Raw genomic sequence first — 24,558 nt, 5'->3', positions numbered from 1 at the left:
ACCCACGCTGACACAGGGAGAACATGTCAGAGCACCTGGAGGAAACCCACGCTGACACAGGGAGAACATGTGGGAGCACCTGGAGGAAACCCACGCTGACAGAGGGAGAACATGTGGGAGCACCTGGAGGAAACCCATGCTGACACAGGGAGAACATGTGGGAGCACCTGGAGGAAACCCACGCTGACACAGGGAGAACATGCAAACTCTGCACAGAGGGGCTCCCTCCTGGGGTCGAACCAGGAACCCTCTTACTGTGAGGCGACAGTGCTAACCACCACACCATCGTGCCGCCTATCGATAATATCCAGTTAGCCGGAAATATTTACAATGCTAACAGGATTCAGATTAGTAGTATTGGTAATATCCAATTAGCTGCAAACAATTATAATGCTAACAGGTGTAAAGAAACTGCTAGCAAAAATAGCTTTGACTCTTTAGAGCTATTGGAAACAGCTGTGATGCTAACACATATAGAGACACTTGACTGCAACCCTGTATGATGCTAACAGGTATGAGGAACAGCTAGCTCATTGTGAAGCAGCTCGCTGGGAGCCTCTGTGATGCTAACAGTTATAAAGTTCTGTTACTCGGTAGCTAATCTTTGTATTGAAGGTCAAATTGGACGACGTTTTCTTTGTTTATTGAACAATAAATAGTTTGGTGAGGAAATCCAACAGGAAGTAGAATACAAAATGACATACAGAGCAAACAAACAATGTCCCGACCAACGAAGCACGTGACAGGAACTGTATCGTATTTACACAAGACTCCATGTACAAAGGCCAGATTTAACAACAGTGACGTCTGTCCTTAATAAATAAAAAAGACGCATATGTGCAGTGTACAAACAGCACACAGCGTACCATTACAGTCTGTCCACAGGGGACGCTCTATATGTCCACAGAGGACATTCTGTCTGTCCACAGAGGACATTCTGTCTGTCTCAGTGTCCAAACATGGTCTTCACACAATTACAGCATTCACATGTACATTTCAACAGTTTGTGTAAAATCGTTGATTTTGTTATGAATGGAGTTCTGAACTATAGTCAACAGAAGCTCAGCAGACTCCTCAAAGTCTTATACAGTCAACTGGATTCTTGTTTCCTTGGTTACACTGTGATGTCATGACCTTGTTTTAACCCTGGCGCCCTTTGCGGTGCTTTTCCCTTGCTCTTTCTTAACATCTCTGTGGATGGCACCTCCTGCCACCTTCATCCCCAGGTCCCTGATGTGGACTCTGACGTTACCCAGGTTCCTCTGCCAGGCAGCGTCCATCTTTATGGTCTTACCTCCATCGTCGTGGGTGTTGCAGGGGTTAGCTTCTCTTTTGGGAGCTGTGCCGGTACTGCCCACTCTCTTTATTCCGTGGCATTCCCACTTGTTAGCATCCACCGTAGCATTCAGCTTTGCAGGGCTGGAGATCCCAGCGTTCTGACTTTGCAGTTGTTGTGGTTCCCCAACGCTTCCATCAACCAAAGCACCTGGTTTTGTAGAATCAGAAACCTTGTCAGTCTTACTCCTGTGACTCTGTCGTTTCCATGCGTTAGCATCCGCAGCACCATTAGAGTTAGCAGGATTAGCAGTGTTCTTACTGGGTATCCGCTGTGGTTCTGACAGGGCGGCGTCCACCTTGGCATCAGAGGTCACAGCATTCCTACTGCGCAGTCGCTGTGGTTCCCACATGCTAGCACCAACCGCCAGGTCGGACTTGAACGGAGTGTTCACAGTGGATCTGTTTCCTGGATTTTGGTCCTCCCAGGAGCTCGAGTCCATCTTAGAATGAGCGATCCCAGGATCCTTACTGTGATGGCGTTGTTGTTCCCACATGCTGGAGTCGATCTTAGAGTCCGGATTAGCAGGGTTAGGGATCCCGGTGTTCTTACTTTGTTGTCTTTGTGGTTCCCACATGTTCGAGTCCATCTTAGAGTCCGAATGAGTCAGATTGGTGATCCCGGTGTTCTTACTCCGTAACCTTTGTGGTTCCCAGACGCTGGCCGTCACGGTCATGTTTGGCTTTGCAGGTATTGCAGCGTTCTTACTTCCTAACTGTTGTGGTTCCCAAACACTAGTGGCCATTTTGGTTTCCATTTTAGCTGCTGGAGCAGAATATCCCAGGTTTTTAAATTCTTTGCACTGTCCGGACTCTGCCGTCCGGTTTTGAAACACACTGTCCACTTTACCACCGGCTCCTGTCACCCCCTGTCGCTGTGGTACCAGCAGTGGTGGGAAGCGTTGTACCGGTCTTTGTGATGGTCTTGATATTGGTGGTGGGGGCGGCGTTGGAGGTGGCGAAGCCTCCAGCAAGTCCCAGCGACTGTCCACGAACTCCAGGGAGGAGCCAAGCATACCGGCCAGCTCGGGAGTGGCTTCCACCAGCTCCAAAGGGTCCTTGACGTCCGGCCTGAAGGACACCAGCTCCTGTTCATCAGGACCCGTCAGGAGCTGAGACAGGGACGCCTGCCGGTAGAACTCGTCCTCAGGGATGGACTGCACGTTGAGCTGCGGGAAGAGACGCCGGAAAGACCGAGACGTCATCCGAAGTCGACCCAGGACGTCAGCGAGGAGGAGCCAGTTCCTGGGGCTGGAGGGAGGACATACAGAGAGTAAACACAGGACGTCAGTATGTCTTCCATTCTGGTTACACCTCTGACAGGATAAACGTGAAAATTATGTTCTGACCAAAACATGTTCTGTGAGGTCACAGTGACCTTGACCTTTGACCAACAATTTCTACGTGGTTAATTGTTGAGTCCAAGTGGACGTTTGTGCCAAATTTGAAGAAATTCCCTCAAAATGTTCTTGAGATACCGCATTCAGGAGAATGGGATCGTCTGAAAGACCTTATTTCAAGTTGTCATTGAGAAACTGCGTTTATGAGAATGTGAATCTGTCACATTCTAAGCAGTTCATCATTGATTCCAAGTGGATGCTTGTACCAAATTTAAAGACATTTTCTTTATGTGTTGTTGAGATAGCGCATTAACAAGAATGAGATGAGCACAAGGTCACAGTGACCTTGACATTTGACCACCAATATCTAAGTAGTTCATTGTCAAATCCAAGTGGACGTTTGTGCCAAATTTGAAGAAATGTCCTTAATGTGTTCTTGAGATATACTTTTACAGGAATGAAACTGATGCAAGGTCACAGTGACCTTGACCTTTGACCACCAAAATCTAATAAGTTCATTGAGGCAAAGTGAACATTTGTGCCAATTTTGAAGACATTCCCTTAAGGTATCCTAGAGATATGGGGTTCAAAAGAATGAGACAGGTGCAAGGTCACAGTAACTTTGACTTTTGATAACCAAATTCTAATCAGTTCATTGTTAAGTCTATGTGGATGCTTGTGCCAAATTTGAAGAAATTCCCTCAAGGTGTTCTTAAGATGCCACATTTAGGATAATGAGATGGGTGCAAGGTCACAGTGACCTTGCTCTTTAACCAACAAATTCTAATCAGTTCATCGAGGCCAAGTGAATGTTTGTGCCAAATTTGAGGAAATTCCTTTATGCCGATCTTGAAATATCATATTCACAAGAATGAAACAGATGTAAGATCACAGTGACCTTGACGTTTAACCAACAAATTTGAATCAGTTGATTGTTGAGTTTGAGTGGATGTGTGTCAAATATGAAGACCCTCTTTCCAGGTGTTACTCAGATACTGCGTTTACAACAATGAGATGAACAGAAGGTCACAGTGACTTTGACATTTGACCACCAAAATCTAATTAGTTCATTGTCAAACCCAAGTGGATGCTTGTGCCAAATTTGAGGAAGTTCCCTCAACGTGTTCTTGAGATATCAGGATCATGAGAATGAGACAGACTCTGGTCTCAGCTGTCATGGAGACGTAATTAGACCTGATCTGAATCTAAACGTCTCACTGATCAGGTGAATATTGTCCAACATGGATCGCTCAGAGACACAGGACGACTCACTGAGGACATCAGACACGGTTTCAATAAGGAGACATTACAGAGGACAACACAAACATGAGACCTGTGTGAGGACGGAGATTCACGGATTCGCGATTTAAAGATGGCTGCTGTGTTTGATCAGAGACATTCAGTCTGTCTCAGAGGGATGAAGACACACAGATGGCCTGTCTCCTGTCTCCTGCTGCTGAGGACAGCGTCCACATCGACGGAGCTGTTATTGATTCACAATGTCTGTCAGTGTGTGTGTGTGTGTGTGTGTGTGCACACACACGTCACTGTGTGTGTGTGTGTGTGTGTGTGTGTGTGTGTGCATGTCAAGGGCGGATGAGGGTTTAACACACACGGCGGCGGACGAGGCCACATGTTGCTTTAAAGCCGGCTGCTGCTGGAATGTTAAACAACCAGTGTGTGTTTGTGTGTGTGTGTGTGTGTGTGTGTGTCAGTACCCGGTGGCCTTGCACCTGGGAGGAGCCATTAATACCACATCAGACACAGAGGGAAAAAAACCAGAGCGGCAGAAGAGGAGGAGGAGGAGGAGGGAGGAAGCGACAGGCGAGGAAGACGAAGTGGAAGCCAATTAGCCGCGTCGCCACGGCGATGCAATCCTCGTTAACGACCTCTCCGTCTGTCCTGCCTTTATCTCTCCCAGCGTCTCCTCCCCAGAGGATCTTTTCTCTCCCTCCTCCGCCGCCTTAATTGGTGTGTGTGAGTGTGAAAGGAGGCGAAGTGTTAAAACAACACTGAGGGAACGTGTGAGTGTGAACGACAGGAAGAATAGACAAAGTGTGTGTGAGTGGGTGTGGCCTGTGTTGGGTTCGTCAGCTCTGATTCAGTCTCACACTGAAAAATTTCACACACAGATTTATAAAAGCTGATGTTCTGGGTTCTTTTAGATCATGTAGAACCCTGCAGAATGTTGAGCAGGAGAAAATATTCAATGTCATACCGGCGGGTGGTGGTGCACCTTCAGGCTGCCGCCCTGAGGACCCACCACCCTAAGGGATCAGCACTGGGGTCGGGTGCACTGTGAGGTGGGCAGCAGGTATATGGCTCTGGTCTCTGGGGACGTGGAACATCACCTCTCTGGTGGGGAAGAAACCGGAGCTGGCGCAGGAGGTGGTTGGGTTCACCTATACATACGGCACTGGTTCAGGAACCAAACTCCTGCCTATGATGAGAGGTGGCGGGTGGTGTGGGGATGCTCAATGCAGTGCCAATTTTCACATCATGTTACTCGCGTGAGTTTTATTGCTATAATATTTTGAGTTGACTCGCGTAATACGCGCGTAAAATCGCTAAATCCATGAATGAACTTCCTCCGGTACTTTCTCTGTGTTACACGTCCCTGGAGGATCGGAATGCTCTAACCCTAACCCTCACGCCACTCGCTTTATTCACAGCTCTCTATTCACATCATTTGCGTTGCGTCCATTGCCCCCCTGGCAGGAATTAATCTAATCACGTCTTTAATGTTGACTGGCTATCACCGCGCCAATTGGTCCCCGAAGTGAATTCACATATTCCACGTCCATTGCGCTGTCCGTCAGGAATTCATGTCTAATCGCGTCTTTACTTTGACTTTACACATAATTTACTTCCACAAATTGTTTTATTGGCACCGGGTGTGAACACAACATCACAAGCCCCTGGCCAGGCGCCGCTGTGTTGGGGTTGTCCCCAGGGAACAAGAGGGTTGCCTCGATTCAAGACAAGTCACTGAGAGGAGGTCTCTGACTGGTGTCTGTGCTTATGCACTACACAGTACCTGGCCTTTTTGGAGTCTTTGGGCAGTGTCCTGGAAAGGGTACTGACCAGGGACTCTATAGTTCTTCTGGGGTAATTCCAACGATCACGTGGGCTACAGTGGAGAAACCTGGAGGGGTGACTGGGAGGAACAGCCTACCTGACCTAAACCCAAGTAGTGTTTTGTTATTGGACCTCTGTGCCAATCATGAATCAGCCATAACAGACACCATGTTTGAGTACAAGGAGGTTTATAAGTGTACCTGGTACCAGAACACCTGAGGCCTAATATCGATGATTAACTAGAGAAGAGCAGAGCTGTAAACTGATCACCACCTGGTGGTGAGTTGGATCAGATGATGGGGGAGGCTGCCGGACAGACCTGGTAAACCCAAACATGTATTGAGGGTGAACTGGGAAAGTCTGGCTGAGAACCCCTGTCCATGAGGTCTTCAACTCCCACTTCCCAGGTTGGGGACATGGAATCAGAGTGGTCCATGTTCAAGCCTCACTGTGTCGGCAGCTGCTTAAGTTGTGGTTGGAAGGTTCACAGGTATGAGGTATACTGATACCCAGCCCTAGTCAGGGTTAGAGAAAGAATATCAGGGCAAGCCAATCAGAGGCAGAGTAGAGTGGGTCATGCCTTACATCCTTTAATACTACAACATTTACTCCTGGTCCCTTCAGGTCCTTTAGTCCTACTATGTTTAACCCTGGTCCTTCAGGTCCTTTAGTCCTACTATGTTTAACCCCGCTCCTTCAGGTCCTTTAGTCCTACTATGTTTAACTCCGGTTCTTTAGGTCCTTTAGTCCTACTATGTTTAACCCTGGTTCTTTAGGTCTTTTAGTCCAACTATGTTTAACCCTGGTTCTTTAGGTCCTTTAGTCCTACTATGTTTAGCCCCAGTTCTAAAGGTCCTTTAGTCCTACTATGTTTAACCCTGGTTCTTTAGGTCCTTTAGTCCTACTATGTTTAACCCTGCTCTCCTCAGGTCCTTTAGTCCTATTATCTTTAGCCCCAGTCCCTTCAGGCCCTTAGTCCTACTATGTTTAGTCCCGGTTCTTCAGGTCCTTTAGTCCTACTATGTTTAACCCCGGTTCTTCAGGTCCTTTAGTCCTACTATGTTTAACCCTGCTCTCTTTAGGTCCCTTAGTCCTACTATGTTTAGCCCCGGTTCTTCAGGTCCTTTAGTCCTACTATGTTTAACCCTGGTTCTTTAGGTCCTTTAGTCCTACTATGTTTAACCCTGCTCTCCTCAGGTCCTTTAGTCCTACTATGTTTAGCCCCGGTTCTAAAGGTCCTTTAGTCCTACTATGTTTAGCCCCGGTTCTTCAGGTCCTTTAGTCCTACTATGTTTAACCCTGCTCTCCTCAGGTCCTTTAGTCCTACTATCTTTAGCCCCAGGCCCTTCAGGCCCTTAGTCCTACTATGTTTAGCCCCGGTTCTTCAGGTCCTTTAGTCCTACTATGTTTAACCCCGATTCTTCAGGTCCTTTAGTCCTACTATGTTTAACCCTGCTCTCCTCAGGTCCTTTAGTCCTATTATCTTTAGCCCCAGGCCCTTCAGGTCCTTTAGTCCTACTATGTTTAACCCCGGTTCTTCAGGTCCTTTAGTCCTACTATGTTTAACCCCGGTTCTTCAGGTCCTTTAGTCCTATTATGTTTAACCCTGCTCTCCTCAGGTCCTTTAGTCCTATTATCTTTAGCCCCAGTCCCTTCAGGCCCTTAGTCCTACTATGTTTAACCCTGGTCCCTTTGGTCCAACACCTTTGATCCAGAATATGTTTGACCTCCCACCTTTAGTCAACCCTTCTGTGTTTGGTCTTTTGGACTCACCCCTCGGACAGGGACACCTGGATGTTGTAGCAGGGCAGCAGCGGTCGGTCGGACAGTTCAAACTCAAACACCTCCCTCCTGGCACGTTGCTCCTCATCTTCATCTTCCTCTTCATCCTCCTCGTCCTCCTCAGGCCCCGGAGGGTCAGCAAGAATGTTATACTGTCCCCCTTCACTGGATGGTTCTGGAGAGACACAAAGAGTGTGGACATTCTTAATGAAACTCAGTGTTCTCTGAAGTTCTAGTTGGTTTAGCAGTGGTTAAGTTAGTCATGATTAGATGTAGTTCTTTAGCCCTGAGTGGTTGAGCAGTAGTTATTAAAGGCGCACCACACCAAATCAACTTCAAAGAACTAGTGGGAACAAAGGCTGACTGATTTGTTGCCTCGTGTCTTCTGTGTCTCGACTAAAAAGTTGCACCTGACTACAGCCAACGGCCGACTAGCACGTATGTTCTGCGCCTGCATGACAGGAAATACCAGCAGGTCGTGGTTGTCTGTGTTTGTCATTCAGAAAGGGAAACAGGAAGAATCTATTGGTACTTCTCAAGGTCAAGGAAGGATCCATCAACGGCTGAATTTCAAGGAGGCTACCTCACCGAATCCCACCATAGTCCTCTGAATTCTACCAAGGACAGAGTCCTTTCTTTGGGTCATTTGTGGGAACTGAAGGTGGGGCCTCTTCAGTGACGCACACCTGGGCACTCGCCAACCTGTTCCAATGTGTGATAACCAATTCTTAAGACGGAGTCTTGGCTCGTCTCTTTAGCACCCAACTTGGACGGACCTGTCCTACCAAGGAATCATGCTTGTCTTCAAGAAGCACTGTGGGAAGACATTGACTGGTCTGAAGTGCATGTCTGTTGAGCATCCAACTTAAAACTAACTTCACTGAGGTGAGGCGGCTGCGGCTGGTTTAACTGTAGACCAAAGTGGACCCTCGTGGACCTAAACGGATGACAACATTAATATCACGTGGACCAAAGTGGACCAAACTGGACATGTGGTCTTACAGGTGTCTGCAGTGATTCTTGAACCAGAACCGTCTCTGCTGATGGTCTGACACTCGGTCTTTCAGGACCACTTGCACCTCATCTCTGTCCATCTGAAACGTGTCCTCAGTCCCGGGTCGTCGGGAGTGTGTGTGTGTGTGTGTGTGTGTGTGTGTGTGTGTGTGGACTAACCGCACACTGAGCTGCCGTAGAACTCCCAGCAGATTCCTGGATCGCCCTTTGACCTTCCCTGGAGGTCGGACAGATAGTCTGCAGAGACACAGAGGGACACAGTCAGTGGCTTCTGTGGTCGCTCAAAGAGCCATCCAATCAGAGAGGACGAAGGCGGCAAGATGAAAACAATGGAGCCACGCACACACACACACACACACACACACACACACACACACACACGCACGCACGCACACACACACACACACACACACACACACACACACACACACACACACACACACAGTGGAAGACGGCGAGAGGAAGATGAGTGTTTGTGCTCAGTCGGTGCCGGCATGTCGCCACGGCGCCTGGCACTGAGGAGACGGATGCTGGCAGGAGTGTGTGTGCGTGTGTGTGTGTGTGTGTGTGTGTGTGTGTGGCAGTAAGCTGTTCTGGGATTCAACAGCCAAGCCTCATTAAACCCCTCTGGAGAGACGGAGGGAGAAAAAAGAGAGATGGAGAGAACAAATACAGGCAGGGAATGGTAATCAGACTGGCTGCCGAGCGCACACACACACACACACACACACACACACACACACCCACATACACAAAAGCACACACACACTCAGCGAGGCTGCGTCTCTTTCCTCTCGTCTGTTTCCTCCTCGTTGACTCTGACGTTCCGCTCGTTTGCTCTGAATCTGTTTCATCCTTTGTTTTTATTTCTTCTATCTTTTTATTTACGTCCATGATCACTTCTCCTACACACAGGTGGCGCCACGGAGCTGCTACGACGTCCCTTCGTGTGATTATAGACAGCATGATGACATCACAGAATCATGTAACATACGTGTCAGCAGCACTTTATAAACAATAACAATGACATCACATGTCAATAACAATCATTTAGCCTCCATGTTATATGGGGGCTGATCTTGTCCTCTGCTCGGAGAGTAAGGAGCTCCTGGATCTGTTGGAAAGCTTTTTTTTGTGAAAGTCTTTTTGGAATATCTGCATTTTTGTGAAAGCACTGTTAGAAAGTCTGCATTTTGTAAAAGTCGTGTTTGAAAATTTTGGTTTTCTTGAAAGTCCTGTTTGAAAGTCTGTGTTTTTGTGAAAGTCCTGTTTGAAAGTTCGGGTTTCTGTTAGTCTTTTTTGAAAGTCTGTGTTTTTACAACCCCTCCGCTGCCCCAACCTCCCCCCTTACAAGACAGTCCAGGACTGTTTCCTTGTTGACTCCCATCAGCAAAGCAAAGTCATTCATCTGGGCGCGTTACTTTTAGAAGGAAAACGTGTGAAACGTGTGATGAGTTAGCTAGCTGCTTTTTCACCGCAGTGTTTTGGGATGGCGTTACTGGTGGAAATCGTCAAATTTGCGGCACCATGAGTGAGCTCTAAATTAGCATGAGCATTATCGCAGCTGTAAATGCACTGTGCTAACCAAGCTAGCAGCTAATGTTAGGGTTAGCTCCACCCTCTCATCCAAATAAGGTCACTTCTGGCTCCACAAATCCAACATGGCAGCAGACTGAAATGCTACAGAGTAACTCTGCCCCGTCCCCGTCCTACCTTCCAGGAAGGTTTCCATGGCAACGCTGTGCGTCATGTTGATTGGTCCTCGTCCAGAGTAGGAGGTGAGGGTGGGGTCTGCGCCACAGGCCAGCAGGAAGCGCACCACCTCCATGTGGTCATTCTCCACGGCGTCATGCAGTGGCCTGAAGACAAACAGGAAGTATAATAAATAATAAGAATAGCCAATGCTAATGGTGACGCTAACAAGGATCCATCCAAGGAAAAACTGGTGTATTGGGGACAAGATAAAAACATATGGACATTTCTATAACTCCAGACACAAGTCCAGAGTTTGACTGATGTTATATTAAATTTCAGCAGCTCTAACATGAATACATTCTGATATACGGCAAGTACGACGAGACAAAACTGTAAATTGTTGCCTTTATAAAACGTCAAAATGGCAACATGGACTCATTCCTGGAAGCAGGTCATTTTCATGTTTAAATTTAAGGAGGCGTTTAATGACCTGTGATGTTATTCTTCACAGTTCAGATAAGATAAAAAATCAAATCAGCTCTGAAACAAGCATAAAGCATTGTTCTGGTTCCAGACGGAGAAACACAGGGTTCTGTGTTAGCTCCTGATGTGTTTTATCAGACTCAGTTACATGCAGATGATTCTGTGATTTATATGTGTACGGTCGATCGAACTGTTCCTTCCTTCAAACCACAGTGAGCACGTCAGGTCTTATTTCAACATTTAAAAGTGAACTGTCAGATAAACTCTGTAGACCTGTACAGTCAGACCAGACCAAGACTCTGGTCCAGGTGTACACCAGTGCATATTCGTACCTGGTTCCATCCTGAGCGCTGCAGTTGACGTCGGCTCCGTGCTCCACCAGGTGGCGTACGATCCCCAGCCAGCCGCGGGCGCAGGCCTCGTGCAGGGCGCAGTACCCGGCGTTGTCTCGGTGGTTGACGTCACAGATCCTTCGCTCCAGACAGTGCAGCACCACCTCCTGGACACGAGGAGACATGAGGACAGGGACATGAGACCAGTAGTCTTGCTCACCAGACCTTTCTCAAGAAAAGAAAGGTCTGGCTGGGCCGACTCTCACTGTGAGATTGGAGAAAAAAACGCCCCGGCTGCTTGTATTTCTTTCAACCAATCACAATTGTTCTGGGCGGTGCCACAGCAACGGTGCGCTTGCAAAAATATTGCCGGGGGGAAACAGGTTTTGGTGTAACACGCCCACAAAAATATCACCTACAGGACGCGAACCATGGCAGAAAAATGGCTACATCCCCGCAAGATCAAACACCGCAAAAGTTAGTAAAGGACGTGTTGAAAACAGTTGAAAACTGCTACTCAACCGGAGGTGGTAGGGCGGGACTTCAGCGGGTGGCTCGTTCCGCCCAATGAGAGGCTGATCTCTGCAGCAAACTTCCGCCCACTCAGACTATGAGACCAGAGACCCTTAAACAGATTTACGCTGGTTTCAGACCAAATGAAGTTCGGTATCATTGACCTGTCAGCGCCACAGGATTTCAATTGTCTCTGAAACTACACGACACCGTCAGAGTTTATTGTCTGACTCAAAGTTCTCTCAGTCCACGAGATCTTAGTGTCTAACAACCCTGCGTCCACATGTGACGACATCAACCTGTCTCGTTTGAGGACACTGAGACTTTATCATGTCTCCACAAGAAGAGGACAAAGTCAGGAGACGAACGTCATCCTGTCTTCTTCTTCTGCTCACCAAATGATTGCGGCTTGAAAACTGTGTGGTGCTCCCTGACCCCGCCCACTGTCCACACACCTGTATCAATCAATCAATCAATCAATTTTATTTATAAAGCCCAATATCACAAATCACAATTTGCCTCACAGGGCTTTACAGCATACGACATCCCTCTGTCCTTATGACCCTCACAGCTGATCAGGAAAAACTCCCCATAAAACCCTTTATGTCTCCTCACCTCGTATCCCAGGCGGGCGGCGCGCTGTAGCAGCGTCTCTCCAGCGTTCTTGTTCACGATGAGGCGGCGGACTTCAGGGGGGGCAGGTCGGGTGACGTGTGTGTGCTGCGGAGACTGAGGCTGTTCGGACGGGGAGACCTGCGTGTGTGTGTGTGTGTGTGTGTGTGTGAGAGAGAGAGACAGAGACATTTAAAGTGATTAGCATGAGCTGGAGGATTGTTTTTATTACCCACAAAGCAATCAAACGCACACACACCGAAAAACAGGCGCTCACTGTGTTTCTACATTTATCACTGTCAGATGGTTAAACACAAACACACGCACACACACACACACAGATTTCCAGGCTGGGTTGAAAATAGCGCTGTCACCACCTCTGCTCTCACGACTCTGTTTCTGTGTGTTTTATCTGTGTGTGTGGAGAGCCCGAGGCTGATGACAGAGCGCTAAGGAGGAGGAGGAGGAGGAGGAGGAGGAGGAGGAGGAAGCCTTGGTCTTAAAGTAAAAACAGAACAAAGTCTGTGTAACGATGAACAAAGAGCAGCTTGTGTCAGGATCAGAGGAGTTCCTCAGGGCTCAGCTGTAGATCCTCTCTAATTCTCTGAACATCGTCGTTTGTTGCTTTAACAGAAACTCTGACGTCACGTCGGACAGGACGAAAACTTTGCAATATGTGTTTGAAAGCATGCGACTTTTATGACACGCAAAAATCTCACAGAGTGCAGGAAGTGATGACATAAAAGTGGTGATCCAAAAAAAACAGGACACCATCGACCTCGTCCTCCAGACCGCTTAACAATACAAGTGTTACACGGCGAGCCCATGACATCGTATAAGATCTGGCAGACTATAAGTATTTTGTATGCGGTTGGGTCGACGACTGAAACAACCACCATCTTGTTTTGTCAAAGGAAGAAAATGAGCTCAAGTGTAACTGTCTTTTATATGTCACACTGTCAGGCTAACGGTTCACGCTAACATGTGCTAAATTTAGCAACTATTTTCTACCTACTAAGTCAACTGTTCCCAGAGGTCTGGTGAAACACTGTCAGGCTAACGTTAGCTAAGGTTAGCTAACATAAGGGTGATGGAGGATGTGGTTTGTGGAAAGGATGCCTGGGCGACGTTTTCAGTTTGATCCGGACCACACTACAGGAGTGAAACCTTCGTGAGGATGGCGGTCCGGATCTGACACAAGAACCTTGGTCCGACTAAAAGAGGCGGAGTCAACCTGGATCAAACAAAACACAGGTGATGACGACAGGACAATAATGTTTACACACATTATTTTTTAGTTTTACCAGTTTTAGATTCATATCTGTATCTGTGTATTTGTACAACTAAAATATATTTCTATTTCCTGTTTGTCCTCGGCGACTCTGGGATGGATCCAGTGTGTGTTGTGTGAATTGAGAAAAGCAGACGCAGGTAGAGACAGATGAAAAGCTGCTGGCACCACGGCAACAGCCTCCGCCGCTTAGCAGCCAGACAGCGTGTACATGTTAACGTGTGTGTGTGTGTGTGTGTGTGTGTATGTGTGTGTGTGTAATGTGTGTGTGCAGGCGTCTGTCAAACCAAGCCGCTCGCCGCCACGCATCAGCAAACAGGAAGCGAGCTTTGCCCTGGAGGTGTGTGTGTGTTTTAATGTGTGTGTGTTTTCTAGCGCAGCAAACGAGGAGGAGGGTCGAGAGAAAAGGAGACACACAGACTCTGTGTGTGTGTGTGTGTGTGTGTGTGCGTCCTGCCCTGAGGAAATCTCCGGTGCAGCAGCTGTCAAAACGGCACAAGCTGCTGCCGCACACACATCGAAACACAGCACACACACTAAAATACACACCGACACACACAGACACACACAGACACACACACACACACACACACACACACACACAGTGAACATGTGGAGAATATTATTCTTCCTCCATAACCTTCAATCACTCCCTCCCTCGTTCAGCCGCCTCTTCTTCACTTTAATCTGCAGCGAATTGAAACACACACACACACACACACACACACACACACACACACACACACAAACACACGTCATCCCTGCAGAGTTTTCCCAGCGAGCTCCAATCAGGACGATAACTATAGCGATTAAAAGTGAAGACAGAATCAAGGGAGGAACCACAGAGGAACACTGGCGACGTTTGAAACAAAAACCAAAGAGGAAGAACACTGCCGATGAGTGAAACTCGTGAGTGTCGACGTAGAAAACGTAACTACGACACTAAACAACGTAAAACAAGAACAACTCAAGTTTCTCAGAAAACGTAATCACAGTGTTAAATAACGTAAAACAAGCGCCTCACTCACCTTCCCACTCATCTCATCGTCACTTCCTCCTCCGTCTCTGTCCTCGTCCCTTGCCGTGTCTCCTCCCGTGTGCTTCGTCTTGCAGGAACGCTTGCCCTTCGGCTTGTTTAGGTCGTCGTCATGGCAGCGGAAGGGATGGTTGTCAGGTGAGGAAAAGGAGGAGGAGGAGGAAGAGGGAGGAAGAGGAGGTAAAGAAGGGAGGAAACTGGAGGCTCTTCGGCTCTCCCTCAGCTTCTGATGCTTGTCCTGGAGGCGAGGGGAGGCAAGGGAGGTGAGGGAGGTCAGGGTTGCAGGGGAGGGTTGTCGAGGGGCGGAGCTACACGGTTGTCGTGGGAGATGAGCGGGAGAAGAGGGCGTGGCCACGTGGAAAACTGAAAGAAAACACAGAAGAAGAGAAGAGTCTGTAACATGCTAATGAACACAATGCTAACATGCTAATGAACACAATGCTCACATGCTAATGAACACAATGCTAACATGCTAATGAACACAATGCTACATGCTAATGAACACAATGCTAACATGCTAATGAACACAATGCTAACATGCTAATGAACACAATGAACAAACGCAGACAGGAGAAGGCAGTACCCATCGATTTATTTTTTTTACCAGCCCTGCTGGTGTTAAAGTTCCAGGAACACATGGGGACCCTGAACGCAGCGTGTAAGGGACGGACCCATCTGGAAGACGTTAGACGGCTATCAGCACGCCACCGCTTCACATACACATCATCGGTGTTGTCACGGCGAAAGGAGGTGGAGGAGGAAATGGAGCTGCTCTAAACTCACAGCACCTCCTTCAAAATAAAAGCCTCACGTAAAAAGACGAGAAAACTGGATTTAAAATCCCAGCATAATCACCTCTCTGGTTGTCCCTCCTCACAAACATAGGGTCACACCAGCCGTCTTTGATCTCTGACCTCCCCCTGACAGCTGGGACGTCCACTCTGAACTTCCTGTTGACCTCCGCCGACTTCTGGCCAGAGGGAAGCCATTGTCTAAGCTCCCCGGGGAGGCGGGGCTTGTTGAGACGGAGACCGTTGAGCTCGATGCAAACCTTCAGCTTCTTCACGTCGTCCAGAGTCGAGTCTGTGAGACAACCAATGAGCAGTCAGGAGGGTCAGACAACAGCCAATCAAAGGACAGGACAATATAAGGATGTAACAGGAAGTGATGAGTGTTATAAACAATGTTCTGTATTAATGTCTGATTTGAATATGAGAGGACCCAGTGTGGAACCCTGAGGAACGCCTCAGGTGGATCTTCATCAGTACTGATCACTGATGATGATGAAGCAGGGACACATAGCATCAGAGCCGCCGTCTCAAACCCAATTAAGTCTTATTACGACACTGTAAAAACAAAGGATGGAAAACACGTAATATGTTTAGCATTTTAATTCGCTCGGGGTCGTACTTAGACCACAGAGGTGGCAATGACTTTGTCATCAGGAGGTGGAGGGGAGGGTGGAGACACATGCTGAGCTGCAGACCGCTGTTCAACACAAACTACGGAACGGTTTTTTGTTTTCAAGAGACATCTCTGAGTTTACAGCCACGTTTTAGGCACCAAACGTGGGTGGTGTCACCCACGTCACTGTTTTTCCAGCAGTGTACTTAGCAACCCATCACATTTTTCCCAGTTTTTAGCTTGCTGTTTTTCTAGCACTGTATTTGGCAACCTGTTGCTGTTTTTCCTGCAGTGTCTCTAACAACCCTTTACTGCTATTCTAGTTGTATATTTTGGTTCACTGTTTTTCCAGCGGAGTATCCAGCGACCTGTTGTTGTTTTTCCTGCGGCATTTTCAGCTCCATGTCGCTATTTTTCCAGTAGCGTTTTTAGCTTGGTGCTTTTCCAGCAGTGTATGAAGTGACCCGTCACTTTCTTTTCCAGAGGCATTTTCAGCATGCTGTTTTTCTAGCGCCATATCTAGTGACCTTTTACTCTCTTCCTGCTGTGTCTTTAGCAGCATGTCGCAATTTGTCCAGTAGTGTTTTTATTGTGGCGTTCTGTGTATATAGCAACCAGTCGCTTCCTTTTCCAGAGGCATTTTTAGCTCGCTGTTTTTCTAGCACTGTATTTAGAGACCTGTTGCTGTTTTTCCAGCAGTGTTTTAAGCTTGGTGTTTTTCCAGTGGCGTATATAGCGACCCGCTACTTTTTTTCCAGAGGCAATTTTAAGTAGCTGTTTTTCCAGCGCAGTATTTAGTGACCCCTCACTCTTTTTTTTAGTAGTATTTTTAGCTAGCGGTTCTCCTGCAGTGTTTTTGGCGACAAATTGCTCTTATTCCAACGCCATTTTTGGCTCGCTCTTTATCTAGCTGTGTATTTTCCAACCCTTTGCTGTTCTTCCTGCAGTATTTTGAGTAACTTGTTATTGCTTTGTCTGTTGTTATTTAGGCAAAAAAAGTAACTGATTTTTGAGACGGCTGTGTTTCCAGCGCCAAGCAGGTGTTTGAAGCAACATGTATTCTGGTGCCTGGGTTGTACGAGACTGTTTTCACTTACTTTGTGTTAATAATTTGTGCGTGTGAATGGTGCAGCAACTCTAACGTGACCTGAACTCTCACCGGTGGCGGACTTGGTCTTCTTGTTGGGGTTTCCCGTCCTGTCCTCCTCCTCCCTGTCCTCCTCTCTGTCCTCCTCCCTCCCTCTCTTCAGCCGGCTACTGATGATGCTGCTCTGGTGAAACGGCTCCAGACTGAAGATGCGCCTCCTGTTTATCGCCGCGCCGGGGTTTGAACGGGCAAGCGCCGGCGTGGAGCCGTGTCCCTGGAACAGGCCTCTGGCTGTGGACAGAAACCTTTGTTGTTGTTGCTGTTGTTGTTGCTGTTGTTGTTGTTGCTGTTGTGGGATTAAAGTCCTTTCCTCTTTGTTCTTCTCCTCCTGCACATTTCCTCCTTCATCTCTGTTCTTCTTCTGCTCCTCCACTGAGCTGTCATCCTTCTCTCGGACGACGGGGAGGTTGTCGGTGTGACGGCACAGTGGCAGGACGGAAAGGCAGTTGTGAGGACAGGAAGGATGGAAACCTGCAAGGACAAAAAAGAAAATGTACAAGATAAACACTGTGAACTCCTGCAGGGGGTGAAACGTTAGCTCAGCTCCGACAGGAGACGCAGAGCGACGTCATGTCAAACAATGTGTAAATGCCAGACTCAGACTCACCGTGTGTCTGTGTCTGCAGCTTCCATACCTCCAGTCCTGATGTTAAACTGATCACAGACCTGATCTGACTCTGACAACTTGTGTAAAACTGTGTGTGTGTGTGTGTGTGTGTGTGTGTGTGTGAAAACAAGGGCGGCGGTGTGTTGGGCTCAGAGCGAATGAGGTGCACCAAGAGTTCAGGAGAAAGTGACGAAGAGCGACATCAATGCAAAAAATGTTTGCGTGTTTAAGCATCTTTAATGTGTGTGAGTGTGTGTGTGTACCTCTTGGAGCCTCGGCGGCTGCAGAGGGAGTTCTTCCTCCTTCTTTCTTCCTCCCCTCCTCCTCCTCCTCGTCTCCTTCTCTCCCTTCGTCTCCCTCCTGGCCGTCTGCCAGCTCCGTCTCTCCCGCCTCCGCTGCCACCGTCATCACTGCTGCTGCTGTCACCACTCCTTCCTCTTCCTCTCCTCTTCCTCCCTCCTTCTCCTTCAGCTCCAGCTCAGAGAAGCGCAGCATCGCACGCTGAGACAAAACAAACATACAAACAAACAAACAAACACATCTGTGAAAACAAACTCAGCGAGTCAGGACCGAAACACACGACAGGAAGTGTCACACTGTTACACTGTTTCCTCCTCAGTGTCTGACCTGCAGCCTGACAGGAGTTCAGTCGGCCAATCAGCTCGCTCCTCACTCACACAGGTCTGAACGACACCTGGTGAACTGCAGGGAACATCAGATAACTTTACTGGGTCGCCGTGCAGCCACCAGAAACGCTGCTCAGCATAATCGCTGATGTTTCCCAGTGGTCACTCATAATGACCTCCATTATGTAGAGACACAAACTTTTTTGGGCGCATGTGCCAGGCGAGCAGCTCCATTAGAAAGAACAGACGCCATCTTGGTGTCCGTTATCTGGTTATTATCATACATCTACGATAGAGACGTTTACGTTTGTCCTCCATCTTTACTTTTTATTTATATCTGCTGCTTTTTGTTTGGCGAAAACATTCACGTTAAATCCAGCTAAACATGACAGTTAGCCATTTCTAAGTCCCGTCCCTTGTTGCTCTGTGCTCTGTACGCTACGAGCTAGGCTCAGACTGGAAACCAGATTTAAAAGAAGAGGGATGGTCATAATCTACACAGGCGTATTATGTTAAATAGTCACATATTAACTTAGCAAATGTTAGCAAAACGTTAGCTAGCTACCTTAGCCTAACATCAGATCAACGTCAGTCAGGTTACCTTCCTCCTTACTGCTGTCGTAACGTGAAAGAGATGTAGAAGAAAACAGATGGGTTTATTTTTTAGATGACATGAATTATCCTTAGCCAGAAAACGTTGATGCTAACGTCTCTTCGTTTATATTATCTCTACACTGGATCCTACATTTCCCATGATGCAACTCAAAGAATGGCACGTTAAAAAACGAGTGTGACAGAAGAGTCCAAGTGTTTCTAGGTCACAGTTTGAGAAACAGGATTCATTAAATTTTCCTTCCTCCTCCATCTGCTGAGGGAGGATGAGGAGGATGACGAGGGGGAGGAGGGTGGAGAGATAAATTTGAGTTGAAGGGGTCCCCTTGAGAGGATGAGGTGAAGAGGAGGAGGAGGAAGAATCACAAACATCGAGTGGAGAGGCAGAGAGACAAGAGGCTGATGCAGAGGGAGAGATGAAAGGACAGCTAATGTCTCTGCCTCCATTTTCTTCAGGTGTGCTGAGAACCAGCAGGAACGCAGTCGTCTCGAGACACGCAACGTAAATCCAGGCGGCATGATATCCTGACACGTCCTCAGCACGACCCCGAAGAACAGGACGAGGAAAAACAAGACGAAGAGGAGGTCAAAGAGGAAGCAGCTCTGCTCCAAACATCTTCTGATACCTGATCAGTCTTTACCCACCAGACACCTCCACACAATCGCCAGACGCAACGTCATACAGACCTCGTCCTATCGCGTTCCCTGTCGGGATAGTGCCACGAAAGGTGGTTGTTTTAAGCCAAAACATTATATTTTTTCTGACCATGACCAAAAGGTTTTGGTGCTTAAACACAACCACACGTTAACCACACGTTAACCACAATGTTGTTGAAACATTAAGATGTAATGTTTTCACGTATCTGATACATAATAATGTACAAATGTAACGTAACTATGGTTTTCAGAAACATACAATGCCAATATTCATCTTGGTGACCGGGGTTGAATGATGAAAATGAAAACACTTCCTTAAAGAACACTGAAAAGTAGGTTTGCCGTCTCATCAATTAATGAAAAGATGTAAATGTAGACTGTTATCTTACCTGAAGCGCTCTCTGCTCTCTGCTCAGCTTGCTGGAGTCGGCGTAAAGCTCTGTGGTCACACATTTAAATCGGTCACCCACATAGCCGGAGGAGTTGGCGATGCGTTTGGTGAGGCCGGAACGCCGGTTCTTGCTGCAGCAGGAGCCCTCATCATCGTCTGCCAGGTGATCCACGCTGTCCTGGATGTCTTCGTTTCCAACTGCAGAGCTGGCAGAGTTTGTCCCGTCTCTCCTGGACTCTGCGTCCTTGGAAAGAAGGTTTTTGTTAGCTGGTGGTTCTGGAGTCAGATCTGCAGGCGTCACTTTGAAGCCTCCATTGACAGGGGGTGAAAGATGCTGACAGTTTGGGCCCAGAGGAAAGCTGGTTCCGAACGTGGGCACCCTGGGATTGTTATTTCCAAAAGTCTGGGCTTTAGAGAGCATACTTCCACAATTTGGACAACTAATATAGTTCTTTCCGCAAACAGTCCTGAGACTGATGTTTCCACAAACTGGGCGCACAGCATTGTGGGTTTCACAACTTGTAAATCGTGGATTCATGCTCCTGCAGTTTGGGTTGGTATTTCCAGGAGCTGGACCACTGAAAAGTCTGGGTTCATACATCGGGGTCCTCGGAGACAGATTTCTGCAACACGGACCCACAAAACTTCTGCTGACCAAATTTAGATCTCCACTGTTTGATGTGGGACTTTTCGGGTTGATCCTGGGGTTCAAACTCCTGCATACTGGGACCTGAGAACTTAAGTCTCTACATACTGGTCCCTGACTGCTGCTAACTGGACTATCTGAATGGCAAGCTGGACTCTTCTGGCTGGTGACGGCACACACCGAGCCCACATTGCTGTTTTGGTCACTGGAGCAACTTTCTTTGCTGGAAGGACCCAAGGCGTTGCCATTCCTGGGGAGGCTCTGCTCAGGGTCAACATTTTTATTTGCCGAGGCCTCTGGTTTGGCTTCATCAGCAGTGCTCTCAACACCATTACCTGGTATTGAGTCCTCAGCACCACCAGGAGCTCCAGTTTTACACCGTCTAGAAAACTGCTGTGGAGAAGTTCGGGCACAGCGCATCGTCTGTTCCTCTGGGATGTCTGGGAATGGACTTAGTGGCTCGTCCTCTCCTGGGATCTCCTCCGAGATCCCCTCACTGCAGGGAGGAGGTGACGAAGAGTTGTGATAAGGAAGTTGTGGTTGGGAAGGTGGTAAGTCTTGTCTCTGCTCTGCAGCCTGGCTGGAAGGAAGGGCTTTTGGAGGCTCTCTTTCTTGGATGTGGGCACAGCCACCGCAGCCATGTTTAGAGGAATCCTCTCTGCTGCGCATGTTGGGGGATGCATCATTGTTCACCTCGTCACGCACCAGGTCGATGTAGACTACGTCATCTGTAGCGGAGGCGAGGCCTTTGACTGAGGACTTTGTGGTCTGGTTTGTTGACTTGTCTCTCTTGTTGTTAGCATTCAGTTTTTCCTGGTTCCTCTGTGGTTCAGCAATCCAGGTTTTATCGTCAAGTCGGTCAAGACCTGGGTGGGAGGAGACAGACGGAGGGGCCACCCCCCGGGAGTTCTGGTATGTCATGAAGTCACCCTGGTTTGGGTGTACTCCATATGGAAGTTTTGGGGCAATGCGAGGTGGGTAAATGCTGCTGCTGCTGCTCAACAGGGCAGGGTGGGAATAGACAGGTCCTTTGCCTGGTATGTCCATGTTGTGCATGGACATATTCTCAGCGACTGAATATGGGATATAGCGGTTGGTGTACCCTAAGCCAGGAGGGAGGTAGGAGTCACAATAGATCTGACCGGAGGAGTTTCCCACACGAGTCTGCTGCTGCTGTTGAGGCTGAGGTTGAGGTTGGCTCTCTTGAGCTTCTGGTTTAGCAGAAGATGTGCTCTGTTTTCTGGGGCATACAAGAGTTTCTGTTTTACTGTTTGGATTCTCCACATCAGTCAATGGGACTCGGGGCCATTCCACTTTGGACTTTGGGGATGATGCAGAGGGTTTTTCCCTTGAGGCGGGGCTGGGAATGCTGGTTACCTCAACTGTGTTGCGGCCAGGTGAGTTTTGAGGCTGTGGTTGATGAGAGATGTTGTCCACACTCTTGGTTTTCAGACTCTGGGAGCCTCTGTTAAGGTCAGAGCTGCCAGCTGGGGAAGGACCCGGAACAACCCAAGAAGAGGGTGCAGTGCTGATCATCTCAGCACGATCCGGAGTCTTAGCTGACGTGCTAACAGATGGGGGTAGACCCTCCTTTAGGTTCCGGTCCTGACCGGCCAGCAGCCCGTAATGAGATGGGGGTAAATACCCCAGCTTGGCCAGGGCCTCAAATTTGGATGGGAATCCGTTTGAGAATTCTTCCAGCTCTTTGGCGGACACATCTAAAGGTATCTCCTTGGGGGTTTTGGCAGGTCTTTGAGGTACAACTTGGTCTAGTGATGTCTTCACAGGTGAAAGACACTCTGCAGTACAGTGGTCAGACCTGGCATCTTTGGTTTTGTTGCTGCCTGAGTGCACGGGGGAACAGAGCTCTGAGCTGTTAAAGGAATGAGACACTGACAGGGAGGTTGAGGATGAGGAGGTGGTCCTGTGCAGAGGCTTCTGGAGGTCTGTGGTGGTGTGGCTGAGGGGTGGGGGAGCCGAGCATGGAGAGTGGGTAACTGTTGGGGCCTCTGAAGCAGCAGTGCTGGTCGAACTGCTTACTGGGGCACCAGTGTTTCCACTGCTGCTGCTGCTGACAGTGTTCTTGGTGGACGTGGATTGACTTGACTTTGGGCCGCTGCTGCTGCTGCCATGTTGTCGCTCGGTGTGAAGAACAGCTTGAGGCTGTGGTTCCTGGTGAATCCGTGGACTAGTGCTGAAGGCAGAGTGTTCCTGATGCACCTGAGGGCCGAGGCCCTGTAAGGCCTTGTCCTGGCTGTGGGGCAAGGGTGAAAGGACAGCTGGAACTGATGTGGCCGCAGGGATCCTGATTAGAGGGCCCAGTGGGGAGGAGATGTGGGCGGGGCCATAATGAGGCAGGTAGAAGAGTCTGTCTTCCCCTGGTGTGCCACTTCCTGCCCCAGCCACACACAAAGACTGATAGGCCAGCTGCTGGTGGAGGAAAGGTGAGGGCTGGGACAGGAAGGAGGCCTTGTAGGCCATGTCCAGGAAGGGGTACATTGTTGCATCAGCATAAGGGCTGATCCAGGGCAATCTCAGGAAGCTGCCAGCACCGTTCGGACCCACCTCCGACTGCTTGTCATTGGGTAGAACTCTGCGGTCCAGTCCCAGTCCATCACCTCCTGCAGCAGGGACCACCAGTGTCTTCTGCAGCCCTGGAGGGGGGCTCTTATGAAGTCCAACATACTCGTTCGTGGATTTCTGGCTGTCCAACACAGTGACACCCGGTTTGTACAGGAGATCGTAGCCTAGCGGGAGGGAAGTGCAGGCTTCCTGAGGCTTTTCAGCAGAGAGAGGGTGGATGCTGGGGTAGAAGATTCCTCCGTGGGGGCGGAAGTTTTCCCCGACCAGGGCGTTGCAGTCGATGCTGAGGGCAGCTAGAGGGTTCATCCTGTAAGAGGAGCCACCATCCACCTGCAACATGGAGGAGAGTCAAAGTAAGTAACAACCAGAAGCTGCACTGAGAAAGAAAAATGTATGTAGAACAGTGTTCTTAAAGACGAACTCCACTGATGGAGACATGGACGTTTTAAACTGGTCCTACATGACTGGAGAACGTGGAGGAAACAGCTACGTCTATCTTGATCTATCCTCAGTAAACTCTTTTTGACAGATGTCCATCTCAGGCTTGGTGCAGAAACATGAAGGTTTTGTATTTTCACTTTCACATTTCTCCTGAAGATGCAGCTCTACTTATCATTTACGTGTCATCCAGCGTGTCTCTGATTAACTCTGTCATTGAGTATGGATTCAGGTCTGACTGTCAAAAATGTTATTTTATTATTTTATTATTATTATTTGATAATTTCATTATCAAATAATCTGAAAATTAGTTTCCTGATCAACTGTTTTTCCAACAAAATTTTAAAAAGAGTCCATCCAGTTTAAAAGTGAATGCGCACTTCGTATTGCAACGCTTTGCAACACATCATTTCTTAACAGAACATTTCACAGCACAATTATTGTGTAATGCCACACTTGGCCACTTGACACTTGGTAAAGCCACAATCTGTAGCACTACACTTCAAACCCCGTCATTCAGCAACGCATAATTTTGTAATTCAACATTTAGCAATCTGCTAATAGCTCTACAATGTGTAATGCAACCTTTTGCAACATATCATTTCACAACGCATCATCTCGTTTCTGTACTTGTTTTATTAGATCTTAGTGCAGCGTTTGACACTATTGACCAGCAAATTCTGCTACAGAGACTGGAACACTTAATTGGCCTAAAAGGTTCTGTACTGAGCAGGTTTAAATCTTATTTGTCTGATCGTTTTCAGTTTGTTCACGTTCATAATGAATCATCCTTACGTACTAAAGTTTGTTTTGGAGTTCCGCAAGGTTCTGTGCTCGGACCAATCCTATTTACTCTATATATGCTTCCTTTAGGTAACATCATTAGAAATCACTCTATAAATTTCCATTGTTATGCGGATGATACTCAGTTGTATT

The 24,558-nt window shown here is 48.0% G+C and overlaps 1 protein-coding gene across 1 annotated transcript in view; it reads right to left on the bottom strand.

The window, feature by feature from the left end:
* Positions 1–636: 636 nt before the first annotated feature.
* Positions 637–24,558, bottom strand: part of LOC126403325 (BCL-6 corepressor-like) — a 30,262-nt gene continuing 6,340 nt past the window's right edge. Inside the window, exons 2-12 of the mRNA XM_050065918.1 lie at positions 19,954–23,514; positions 17,933–18,170; positions 17,075–17,533; positions 15,367–15,594; positions 14,504–14,874; positions 12,188–12,325; positions 11,060–11,226; positions 10,263–10,408; positions 8,709–8,786; positions 7,527–7,710; positions 637–2,586 (exon numbers count right to left, since the gene is read on the bottom strand). Coding sequence (XP_049921875.1) covers positions 1,128–2,586; positions 7,527–7,710; positions 8,709–8,786; positions 10,263–10,408; positions 11,060–11,226; positions 12,188–12,325; positions 14,504–14,874; positions 15,367–15,594; positions 17,075–17,533; positions 17,933–18,170; positions 19,954–23,514 — 7,029 coding nt within the window. The 3' untranslated portion in view covers positions 637–1,127. The remainder of the gene's footprint in view (positions 2,587–7,526; positions 7,711–8,708; positions 8,787–10,262; positions 10,409–11,059; positions 11,227–12,187; positions 12,326–14,503; positions 14,875–15,366; positions 15,595–17,074; positions 17,534–17,932; positions 18,171–19,953; positions 23,515–24,558) is intronic.

This window comes from Epinephelus moara, chromosome 16, assembly GCF_006386435.1.
Source record: "Epinephelus moara isolate mb chromosome 16, YSFRI_EMoa_1.0, whole genome shotgun sequence".
Lineage (NCBI taxonomy): Eukaryota > Metazoa > Chordata > Actinopteri > Perciformes > Serranidae > Epinephelus > Epinephelus moara.
The sequence above is the reverse complement of the archived record's forward strand: the minus strand, read 5'-3'. Positions and strand labels throughout refer to the sequence as shown.